General features: G+C 35.1%; 1 protein-coding gene across 1 annotated transcript; it reads left to right on the forward strand.

The window, feature by feature from the left end:
• Positions 1-2451: 2451 nt before the first annotated feature.
• LOC116107320 (endo-1,4-beta-xylanase 5-like) lies at positions 2452-5783 on the forward strand (the record flags this gene model as incomplete). The annotated part of the gene is made up of 8 exons (XM_031393601.1): positions 2452-2510; positions 2591-2670; positions 2761-2804; positions 3671-3890; positions 3986-4149; positions 4232-4330; positions 4421-5206; positions 5436-5783. Coding segments are annotated over 8 exons (1800 nt in total), but the record flags the coding sequence as incomplete, so codon positions are not given.
• Between the last annotated feature and the right edge of the window lie 7449 nt (positions 5784-13232).

Here is a 13232-nt window from a genome sequence, read left to right on the forward strand (position 1 = left end):
CATGCTTCATTCTTTAAAAAAACATACATTTTCCATATCTGAACATATCATTTCATCATGACCATTTTGTGGATGTAAAACAAATTCATAGAAACATATCATACTTAGGCTTGTTTATACATACACAAGCTCATAATTAGGTAATACATAACATATTACACATAACCTCCATGGTCATTCATTACATCAACTATATATGCTCATACAATCATTAAATAATCATAAAGATCCCTCATTCAAACATGCTTCAAAACCCTTTAAGCATCATTTCCATACTTGGAATCAATCATAGATTATTAGGCTAAAAATAAATTAAGAAATTGGAAACACTTTTGAGGTAGTCATTCTGCATAGATCAGATTCCAGAAGGCATATCTCGAGTTATACACATCGGATTGACATGATCTTGGTCTCTTTTAAAGATTAGAGAAAGGGCTACAACTTTTATGTTTAGGTCTCAACCCAGTTCGATAGATAAGATGCCCAAAAATCACTCAGAAGGCCACAGATTTGACAGGGCAACCATGGTAACATGCATATTTTAAGGCTTTTCCATACCTATTTACTTCCACTTACTCCCTAACCTTTCCTAACCATTCTCCCCTGTGAAAACATGTTAAATGATCAATAATAACCTCCCTTGTAATATGTTAAAAACTCATGTCACAACTAATTCCATTGATTGTCATCAAACTTTAGTGTTTTTACAATTCACATATAAATCCATCAATTATAGCATCAAACCAAGCTCAATTGCTATTATGTGACAAGAATTAAGGTTCCCTAATACTAAACATAGAAACCTAATTCTTATTTCCTATTAAAGGGAGGTTTCCCTTACCTTATCTGAAGAAACCACACTCCATTGCAAATTTCCTCCTCCTTATCTCCAAATGACCCTTTTCCTAACATAAATTATAAGGAAACTTAAAAAACTTGAAATACTTAATATTTATAGAAGATAAGGAGTTGAACTTTACCTTCTAATATCCTTAATAAAAAAAGAAATATAAGACACTTGAGAGATTGCAACTAAGAGACTTGAAATTTTAATGGAGTAGTGAAGAAAATTATGGAAGATTGTAGAAAGCTTGAAGAAAATAAAGGAAAATGGTAGAAGACGTGTTGGCTGACTCATACCATGCAAAAGAATTATTTATTTGTCATTTGTCTTTAGCATTTAATGTCTTATAACATTATTTCCCTTTTTGCCCTTCTAATTACTATTTAATCCTTCATCATCTTTATCTTGTCAAGCCAACAAAACAGCATCATTCTTTTACCACTTTATCCCTAAGGCATGTGCATGGTAGTTAACTTAGCATATAAAAAGGAAAAGACTATTTTAACCCGTGGACTATTGGTGGGGTATTAAATTTAAAACACTGATAAATATATGAAGACTAATATTTTAACACATGTCATGTCCTTATAAATATCATATTATCTTATCCTTTACATGTTTAAACAATTCCAAATAACCAAATTACGAAACTCAAACACACACAGCCACACTTATGGTACCATAGCATCCTATATATTGTCTTATTTAAACCCTTCTATTAAAATTTTTATAATTATAGTTTTATCCTTTGTATAAATTATTAAATAGGATAATATAAAAATACATCTATATAAACCCTAAGGGGTCGGCCTGGTGGTCAATGAAGTGTGCTCCCTTCCTTGACTTCCTGGATTGACCTTGGAGCCACATACCTCAATGCAAAATGGTGTTTTATTCGGTTTATTGGGTTTGTAGGATATTCAATGGACCGCGAGGATTAGTTGAAGTGTGCTAAAGTTGACCCGGACACCCCGGTTACCCAAAAAAGATAAAAATAAAAAAAATAACATCTACATCTTATATAAACCCTTTAGTTTATATTCCAATAATCCCTATTCCCCTGTCCAACATAATTATATTTCAAATATAACTATTCTAATTTCATGAGCTATATGGTAACTGCCTCTTTAAACAATAAAAATAATATTGGTAATATTCAAGGGCTTGTCATTCAGCCACAAGGGGAAAGGTAATATTGGTAAAATTTCCAAATCGATTGTCATACTTTAATAGAAAAATATTTCTGAATATCTTCAATATGATTTTATGCTATAAAAATGGTTTCAGGGGAGATAAAAAAAAAAAAAATTGTACAAAATTAATCTATAATAGTTAAGGGACACATACAAAATCATATTAGGAATGAAAACATAAACAGCAGAACTGTTTTGGAAACAGATAATTTTATTGCCATATTATTAATTATTATTCATCAAGTTGATTGTTTTATTTTTAAACTTAAAACAAATAATTTTATGCTATAAATTTAAATTGTTTAAATTTGGTAAACTTTGACAAAACCACCAATTATAGTACACCTGAAATAATTTCAAATAACAAATTACAGCTAAATATAGGGATACCATTGATCTCATTATCTGTATTTAATTCCAATCTTTTGCAAATTGAATGTCAAATATTTGTCAGAGCTTCTCCTCCCTCCACGGTAAAGTAAAAAGCTCAAATGTTTCTTTGATTCGTCTCCCTGTTCTTGCCTGTGTTCATTTTTGCGGTGACGACTTTCAGGAACTTTAAGAAAATGAGTTTCGGAGGGCAAAACAACATTATTGTCTTGTTGCTGCAAATATGTTTACTTCTTCTTGCAGGTTTGTTTCTTCCAGCAAAAAGTCGGATATATATATATATAATTGCATTTTGTCGTCGTGAAATTTCATTCATTCTTATACTGGTTGCAGAATCCAAAGCTAATGCTTTCTATGATTACACCGCCAGCATTGAGGTAAGTTTATCCTATAATTTATCTGTTCAGTTTTTATTTTTTAATTTAAGTGTGAGAATATTTCTACATAAAAGAAATATTTTTTACATTCATTTTATTAAATATACAGATTAATATATATTTATAGAATGATACTGTTATAATTATAACCTTTCGATAAATATATTGGTTTTGATACTGTTTTCTATTCAATTAAAATTAGTTGAATGTATGTTTTCATTATGTAAATACATAAATAAAAAGCGTAGTTTTTAATTATTTAAAAGAAATACTTTTTTTTTTTTTTTAAATACAATTTGTATTACATATGCTAATAATTTTCTTTAAAATATCACTTGAAATGAAAAACTTAGGATATAAATTAACTTGATTTAAAATTATAAATGCTATCTCTCTATTTAAAAAAAAAAAAACATTTTATTGTAAAAAAAATTGATATGAAATATTTATATAGTAAAATTACATTTGTTACTTATTATTTTAACAGCATTGGTAAAGATGCCTGATAACCAATCTTTAGGTGGTTAAATGGTTCGATAAAAACTTTTAGATGTATCATCAAGCTCTTATTTAGTCAGTACTGAGTCTGAATCCCTCTTTGGTTGCTAATAAAGAGAATTCTTACTTGGTTATAATTCTAAGGTCTAGGGTCTTGGATTATTTTAAAACATTTTCTTGTAAAAAAAAAAAAAAAAAAAAAAGGATGCCTTATCTTTTGAAAATAATTAAGTACAAACTGTCAATTCTTAAACGGTTGACAGCGTTACTTGCCTCCTCTTAACATAAGCAATCCTATTCGTTATAACTTAACTCTTATTTATTTTATTTATTGGTATATTTTCTCTTCTTTTTCCACCCAATTACAGTGTCTGGAAAATCCCCATAAACCTCAGTATGGTGGAGGGATCATCACAAACCCCGATTTTAATCTTGGAACGAAAGGATGGTCCGCATTCGGAAGTGCAAAAACTGAGCATAAACAATTAGGTAGCAACAAATTTATTGTGGCTCGTAACAGAAATCAACCATATGATAGTGTCTCACAAACGATTGACCTGCAAAAGGACAAGCTGTACACCTTTTCAGGTATTACATGCCTTTTATTTCTTTTGCATGATTAGGGCTTAGATTTTGTTGTTGTGAATTGTTAATTATTTTAACTCCTGGTTATGCGTATGCAGCTTGGTTCCAAGTGAGTGAAGGAGAAGCTTCCATAAGCGTAGTTGTCAAAACAACTACCGGTTACAAACATGGTGGTTCTGTTGTTGCCAAGTCCAAGTGTTGGTCCATGCTTAAGGGTGGCTTCACTGTAGATGCGTCAGGCCCGGCTCAGCTCTATTTTGAGGTGTAGTTAGCACTTCAGGTATATTAATTTGAACAATTAAAATTTGTTCAATTACTCTTAATTTTTGTAAAATATTCTTCAGAGCAATAAAACGTCAGTTGAAATACGGGTCGATAGCGTCTCACTACAACCATTCACCCAAAAAGAGTGGAATTCCCATCAAAATGAAAGCATTGAGAAGGTGACTTATCTTAATAGGTTTCATTTCTTTTCCTTTAAACTTGAAAACTTATGATGTCATTTCATCATGATATAGTTTTACCTTTGGCAGAAACATAAGAGAAGAGTAAGAATTCAAGCAGTTGATTCGCACGGCAAACCCCTTACTAATGCAAAACTTTCCATTGAGCAAAAGGTCTCATCAACAGTGCCAATCGGTTGTGCTACAAACAAGAACATCCTCAACAATGTCAAGTATCAACAATGGTTCACTTCAAGATTCGGCATTACAACATTTGAAAATGAAATGAAGTGGTACAGCACTGAACCATCCCAGGGAAAGGAGGACTATTCACTAGCCGATGCCATGCTTCAATTCATGAAACAAAACCACATAGCAGTTCGTGGCCAAAACGTCTTTTGGGATGATCCGAAATACCAACCCGGTTGGATCAATTCGCTCTCACCATCCGCACTTGCTTTGGCCGCTGAAAACAGGGCGAAATCCGTAGTTTCAAGATATAAAGGACAGCTTATTGCTTGGGATGTTGTTAATGAAAACTTGCATTTTTCTTTCTTTGAAAACAAGATGGGGGCAAACGCATCCGAAACTTTTTACAAGTATGCTAACCAATATGATCCGTCAACTTTGATGTTTATGAATGAGTTTAACACGATAGAGGAAATAAGTGATCAGAAATCATCTCCTGCTAACTACCTTAAAAGGTTAAGAAAGATCCAAAGTTATCTTGGTAACGGTGCACAGGTGGCTATCGGGCTCGAGTCTCATTTTCGTGTGCCGAATCTCCCTTACATGAGAGCTTCTATTGATATGCTTGCAGCAGCCGGCGTGCCCATTTGGCTCACGGAAGTGGACGTTGAAAATGGTCCCAACCAGGTAAAAACTCAATTAGTTAATACTTCACGATTGCATTGTGCATTATATTAATATTGCGCGTTGGGGATGGCGTATTCTGACTCAGAATACGTCTTTTCCGGCGTCAGTTTGTGTCGACAAAGGCCTTAGTTTCGGTGGTGAAATCAATTTTAGTTCGATTTCTCTTAACCTTTGCTCAGACATTATACTAACATGTTTTTATTCTTCTTGATGACTTATGTATGGGCAGACGCTGTACTTAGAGCAGGTGTTAAGGGAGGGACATAGTCACCCTAATATTGGCGGAATGATCATTTGGGGGGCATGGTCGCCTCAAGGATGCTACCGGATGTGTTTAACCGATAATAATTTTAATAATTTGCCGACTGGAGATGTTGTGGACAAACTGTTGCATGAATGGGGCATTAGAAAGCTTGACGGTACGACCGATGCTAATGGATTCTTTGAGGCCTCCGTTTTCCATGGAGATTACGAAGTGAAGATAATTCACCCAGCTGTCAAAAATTCTTCCTTGGTTCACCGCTTGAATGTGCCATCAACAAATTCCTCAACACTGCTTCTTCAAGTTTCGTCCTGAAATTAATCAAGCTGACGGGTCGATGCAACGCATGAGCTGGCATTGGGGCACATTACACAATTGTTCATCCGAAATTTTATATTTGTAGATACTAAAAAATAGTAATAAAAAAAGTTATTTAAAATTCATAATTTCATAATTAAAATTAAAACTCTTTGTGTCAAAATTGTTAGAATGTAATGTAAATTGGGTGTTAGTTGTTAACTATCAAACTTGTGAGGGCTTGTGTGAAGGTATACAGGAACGGTGTAGTTTTGACTACAACCGTTTTAGTTTAAGCTCAGCTCACTGTCTCACTTTACTCTTTTACATATAAAAGAGTAAAGTGAGCTAAGGTGCTGTTGTAGAAAAAAACTCAGAAACACAGATTCAATTAATAAGTTCCTTCTCCATCTTTTCTTAATTTTTCTTCGAATCTCACTCAACCTTCTCATGGTATCAGAGCCGTGACTAACGTCGATGGCTAAAAATCCTGATTTAAGCTCAAATCCTGTACCTAATAGCCTTGAGAAAATGTTGAAGGAAGTGTTAAATCGATCGTCATCTGTGGTTGCTTCAAGTCTACCAGTGATTAATCCAAAACTTACTCGAGATAATTACAGATTTTGGAGCTCGCAAGTTCTTTTTGCTGTAGGATCACATGAGCTCGAGGACCACTTGCTCGGTAAAATTCCATGTCCTTCACCCTTAATTTTGTCTGATATGAATGTTGATAATGAGTTGAGTCAATGGAGTGGAGAACTTAGGGTTAAGAATGATTCTGTTAAGGACAAAATTAATCTGAGTTACATTATGTGGAAGAGAACCGATAAGTTTCTGGTTAGTTGGCTGCTAGCTTCAATATCGGAAAGTATGTTTGGTACAGTGTCTATGTGTAGGTTTTCAACTGATATTTGGAGAGTCTTAGAGCATGAATTTGTTACAGATTCAAAGGCTAGGGCATTACATCTTAAGAATCTATTACAGACAACTCAAAAGAACAATTTGAGCATTTTTGAATATGTCAAAAAGATGAAAGAAATTAGTGAAAGTTTATCAGCTAGCGGTATGATTATATCTGATGATGACTTGTTACAGTATGTTCTGGATGGATTAGGTCCTGAATATGATCCTGTGGTGGTAAATCTTACATCTAGGCTTGAATCGAAATAGATTCAATAACACTTCAAGAAGCACAATTTTTGCTTCAAAAATATGAAGTTAGGTTAGACAAGTTCAATTCAGTCGATCTATATAATAGTTCAGCTCATATTGCAACTATAAATAATATTGGAAGTGCAAATGTTGGAAATTCTGCAAATAACATTGGAAGTGGAAGTTTTGGACATTCTGGACTGAATAGTGACAAAAATTATGGAGTTGTTGCTGGGAACTCTAATTCTATTCCATCTCTAAACTCATTAGGAAATCCCCATGTCCAACAAATATATCCACTGCCATCAAACCACTTCCCTACTGGTTTAACTACTCACCATTTTCCCTACAACCACACTCCCACTTTTACTCCTAAAGGGCCTGGTTTTGGTCAGTATGGAAGAGGCAGAGGTCGTGGTTATAACAGAAATAGACTGATCTGCCAAGTCTATAACAAAGTAGGTCACTCAGCTGCTCAATGCTACCACAGATTCAACTTTGCTTATAATGGTAATCTGCACTAGAATCACCTTTCTGGACATCCACAGTTTCCTAATTCCCTCTCCTATCAACCACACAACACAAATAACAATCCAAACACTGTCCAGTACTCACCCACTCCAGCCTTTACTTCAAAACAATTGTCTTCCACTGATCAACCACAGTTTAGCCCTTATCTTGGCCAGACTAGTTTTAATTCTGATTACGGTGGTCACTCATAAGAACAAGTCCATACATCACACAATTCCCTTCCAGTTCCTGTTTTTGGACCATCTAGCCAACAGTCTGCTAGTCCAGGTCACAATCAAGCATTTATGACTGCTGTTTCCACTGGTGCCAGTCATAATTCCCAGCCTGTTTATGCCACTCAATTCACTCCTACTGATCCCACCTGGTACATGGATTCTGGAGCCACTGATCATGTAGCTTCAGATCTCAGTTAGCTGCAACTTAGCAAGGAATATGGTGGTGTGAGTCAACTTCAAGTGGGAAATGGTGAGCACCTGAATATCACTCATACTGGTAACACATCTTTGCCTAGTTTGTTTCATTCTAAATGCCTATACCTTAAAAATATCTTATGTGTTCCTAAAATAACCAAAAACCTGCTTAGTATTTCTAGGTTCACTAAGGACAATAATGTAATTGTTGAGTTTAATGCTGATTGTTGTGTTGTCAAGGATTAGTTAACCAGAGCAATGTTACTGCAAGGGGATCTTAAAGGTGGCTTGTATCAGCTGCATATTCCCCAGTCCATCTCCCATTCAAAACCTATTTTTACTTCATCATCTGCCTTTCCACATCCTGACTCAAATAGTTATAGTTTTCACTGTAAAAACACTGTTAATAATGGTTCATAGTCAGGTAGTCAGGATAGTTTTAGTACTCAGAAAATTGTTAATTCTAGTCCAAATGTTACTCTTACATCTTGTGATTCTACTTACATATTGTATGATCATTCTCATAACATGTTTCCTGCACAATGTACTGTGTTACTTATAAATAAAAGTGACTGTTCTGAAAGTGCTTGTGTTCAAAAATTCCCCGTTTTGCCTATAATTTAGACTGATACTTCTGATGTGACTAATGTGATTACTGATATATCTACTTCTAAGTCAATCAATATTGCTGAAACTATTATGCATGATTCTGCATCTCACTCTACTAACAACACAAATATTCAGCATCACTTAACATGGCATAGAAGGTTAGGACATCCTCACTTTAGTGTTATGCATAGAATTCTGTCTTCACTGCCCAAATACTATAAATTTGCAAAAGTCAAATCTGATTATGATAGCAATTTTACTTCTTTTTATGATGCATGTCAACTGAGAAAAATGCATAATGTTAGTTTTCCTACCTCGCATACTAAACCTTTAGCTCCCTTGGAAATTGTCCACAGTGATGTTTGGGGTCTTGCACCCTTAACATTGTCTGAAGGATTTAGGTATTATATCCAGTTTTTGGATGATTATAGTAGATATACTTGGTTATTTCCACTTAGAACTAAAGCTGAGGTTAAGTCCATTTTCATTAAGTTTCATCATTTGGCTGAAAGACAGTTTAATACTAAGTTAAAATGTCTTCATTCTGATCAAGGTAGAGAATTCATTGCACTTCATTCTTATCTTATAGAGTTAGGAATTCAGTTTAGGCATTCATGCTCTCATGTCCACTAGCAAAATGGATTTTGTGAGAGAAAACATCAACATATAGTTGAAACAGGGCTTACATTACTCGCACATGCATCTATGCCTCTTCAATTTTGGTGGTTGTCTTTTGAAACTGCTGTTTTCTTGATTAATAGACTGCTTACTCTAGTTTTAGATAATATATCTCCATATAAAAAATTGTTTAATAAAGCTCCTATATATGAAAATCTGAAAGTTTTTGGGTGTTCTTGTTTTCCTTTTCTTAGAGTCTTTAATCGTCATAAGTTCAGTTTTTACTCAACTAAGTGTGTCTTTGTAGGATATAGTATTGTCCATAAAGGTTACAAATGTCTAAAACCGGATGAAAAATTGTTATCACTCCTATTGTCAATTTTAATGAACAAGAGTTTCCATTTAGGTTAAATTTTACCTCAAACTCCCAACAAAAAACCGATGCTTCCACAACTCCCCTTGACATATATCCTGCCTATATCTCTTTTCCATACACTACCGCTCCCAACAGTTTGGGTACAAAATGCACACTGAAGGATCCTTTTGCAGTAACTAGTTCTATCAATAAGTCCAAAAATGGCAAAACAGTGAACATTAATTCTGCAATTCCACATTGGTTTGCTCCTTCACAAATTGTTCTTCCCATGAATAGCTTATCATCCTCCCAAACACCTCAAACAGATCTCTTCAATGCTGAACCAAACCACATTTTTAACAAATCTGCTCCCTCTCCATATACATCAGTTTCTACTCTTCCTACTATACCATCATCTTTTTCTTTTCCCATATGCTCACTTGAGGTTGATCTCATTACATCCAAGGCTCCTGCAAAATTGCACACTAACAAGGCTATAGCTACAAACACACATCCCATGTTAACTCGATCCAAAACAGCAGCTTCTGGCTACTATGAAACCTTACCAACTACTGCAGCTTCAGGTTCTAGTTCTGAAAATTCTGCAGCCTTGATAACCACTACATCCACTGATTTCTATGTTGCCTTGTCACAAATTCCATCTACTGGTTCTAAGTCTGATCATTCTGTAAATTTATCAAAAACTGCATGTCATTCTCAAGGTATTAGTTCAGAAACTAGCGTAGTAATACGTGAACCTGAACCCCACACTGTTCTTGAAACACTGAACAGTCCTGAGTGGAAGCATGCAATGAAGAGTAAGTTTGATGCCTTGCTTAAAAATGAAACCTGGACTTTAGTTCCTGCTCCTTCAGATAAAAATATTGTAGGGAACAAATGGGTATTTAGGACCAAGTTTAATTCTGATGGTTCTCTACAAAAATATAAAGCTAGGCTTGTTGCCAAGGGTTTTCAACAAACTCATGGGCTTGATTATTTTGAAACCTTTAGCCCATTAGTTAAAGCCTCCAATATTAGAAAAATACTCACCTTAGCTGTTACTAAAGGGTGGGACATTCAACAAGTGGATGTCAACAATGCGTTTCTAAATGGAACCTTGAATGAAGAAGTCTACATGCAACAACCTTTTGGTTTTGAGGATCCCATTAAGTCAACCTATGTATGCAAATTGCATAAAGTTCTATATGGACTCAAGCAAGCTCCAAGAGCATTGTTTGACAAGCTGAAAACAGCTATTCTTAGCAAAGGGTTTCAGAATTCAGTTTTTGATAGCAGTTTATTTGTGTTTAAACAGAATTTTCATCTCACCTATGTGCTTGTGTATGTAGATGATATTCTTATAACAGGGTCAGATAACTCCTTCATTACTTAGCTTATGGAAGATTTAAATGCTGAGTTTTCCCTTAAAACACTTGGATCTTTGTCATATTTTTTGGGACTGGAAGCACTACGAAGTGCTACTGGAATTCACCTAAAACAGAGGAAATATGCTGTTGATCTACTGTCTAAGACAAAAATGTTGGATTGTCATGCTTGTACAACTCCAATGGCAGTAGGAACCAAGTTACATTCCATTGACAGTGAGTTGTTTGCTGATCCAAGTTTGTATAGGAGTACAGTGGGTGCCCTGCAATATTTGACACTTACACGGCCTGATATTAGTTTTCCAGTTAACAAACTAAGTCAGTTTTTGCAATCTCCCACAGATCTTCAATGGCAAGCGTGTAAGAGAATTCTAAGATACATTAAAGGTAACTTGAATTATGGACTGCATTTTAAGGCAGCAAGCACTTTAACTACAGAGTGCTATGTTTATGCGGATTGGGGCAGTAACATGGAAAACAGGAGGTCAACCAGTGGATGTTGTATGTATATGAGACCAAACTTAATTCAATGGAGCTCTAGAAAACAAAAGGTTGTTGCTCTTTCATCAACCGAGGCCGAGTATAGAGCTCTAGCTCAAACAGCCACAGAAATTGCATGGCTACAAAGTATGTTTGTAGAATTAGGATTATCCATTTCAGTCACACCTGTCATTTGGTGTGATAATATAAGTGCTGCAGCCTTGGCAGCCAATCCAGTGTTTCATACTAGAACTAAACATATAGAGATAGATGCTCATTATGTTAGAGAGCAGGTGCTTGCAAAGAAGTTAACTATCCAATATGTGCCTTCCAAACTGCAGATTGCTGACTTACTGACGAAAGCATTGTCTGTTACTCAGTTCATTGAATTAAGAAGTAAACTGAATGTTATCAGTCAAGAGGCAGTGGAATCAAGAAGCTGAAATATTTTCTGATGGTTGTGTGCTCTGTTGGTTCTGTTTGATACTGATGGTTGTTTGTTCTAAGTGTTTTGCAGTGGGAATGCAATCTGCTGTGGGAATGCATTACCGTTGAAATCTGTGTGTTTCGCTGTGGGAATACAATCTGGAGCAATCTGGATTTTCTGGAATTTATGTGTGATTTGCAGTTGAATTCTGTGTTGTTGTTGTGGGAATGCAATCTGGATTTTCTGGAAATCTAGATTTTCTGTTGCAGATGAAATCTGTGTATTTGCTGTGAGAATGCAATCTGGAGCAATCTGGAATTCATGTGTGGTTTGCAGTTGAATTCTGTATAGTTGTTGAGGGAATGAAATCTGGAAATGACTGAGTTTCGCAGCTGGAATTTTTGTCTGGCTGTTATGAGTGTTGCAGCTGGAATTTCTGTCTGGCTGTTGAGAGTGTTGCAGCTGGAATTTCTGGGATTCACTGAATGAAGAACTGATGAGGTCTGTGTATTTTGTTGCATAAATGGAGATTATTTTGCTGAAGGACTGATGAGGTTACTGAATGCAGAACTGATGAGGTTTGTGTATTTTGCTGCATAAATGGAGATTATTTTACTGAAGAACTGATGAGGTTACTGAATGCAGAACTGATGAGATTTTTTTTTTTTGCTGCAATATTGAATGAAGACTGATGAGTGGGTTTAGTTTGAGTGGGCATTGTGGCTATGATTGAAAGTTGTATTTGCAGTTGGTTATTTTTTTGTCTTGTGAAAATTGAAAAGAAAGTTGAGGTTGATGGTGTTTTGTTGAAAGTGAAAAGTTAAGCTGCAAATTGAAAAGTTGTATTTGCAGTTGGTTATTTTTTTTATGTTGAAATTGCAGCAGAAGATTGGAGTTGTAGTTCTACCGATGGCTCTTAAATGTTACATGGAGTTTAAACTGGCAGCTTTCCTATTGCTAAACTGTTGTTTTCTTTTTGAGATGTAAACTAGCAGGTGCTGGAGTTGTAGCTGGTATCTGCATTAATATGAATCAGCAAAGGTGTTGAAGATCAGCAAATGCAAGATGATGTGAATACATGTGAATCAGTGGAAGTTCGTTGAAGATCAAAATACTCAGAACATTACTCCAACATTACTTCAGATTAGTTTAAGGGGGAATGTTAGAATGAAAAGTCAGAAGAATGCAAGCTGATGTGATTCAGCAGAAGATTAAAGATCAGAATACCCAGAACATTACTCCAGATCAGTTCAAGGGGGAATGTTAGAATGTAATGTAAAATGGGTGTTAGTTGTTGCCTATCAAACTTGTGAGGGCTTGTGTGAAGATGTACAGAAACGGTGTAGTTTTGACTACAACCGTTTTAGTTTAAGCTCAGCTCACTGTCTCACTTTACTCTTTTACATATAAAAGAGTAGAGTGAGCTAAGGTACTGTTGTAGAAAAAAACGCAGAAACACAGATTCAATTAATAAGTTCCTTCTCCATCTTTTCTTAATTT

The sequence above is a fragment of the Pistacia vera genome, unplaced genomic scaffold, assembly GCF_008641045.1.
Source record: "Pistacia vera cultivar Batoury unplaced genomic scaffold, PisVer_v2 Contig531, whole genome shotgun sequence".
Taxonomy (NCBI): Eukaryota; Viridiplantae; Streptophyta; class Magnoliopsida; order Sapindales; family Anacardiaceae; genus Pistacia; species Pistacia vera.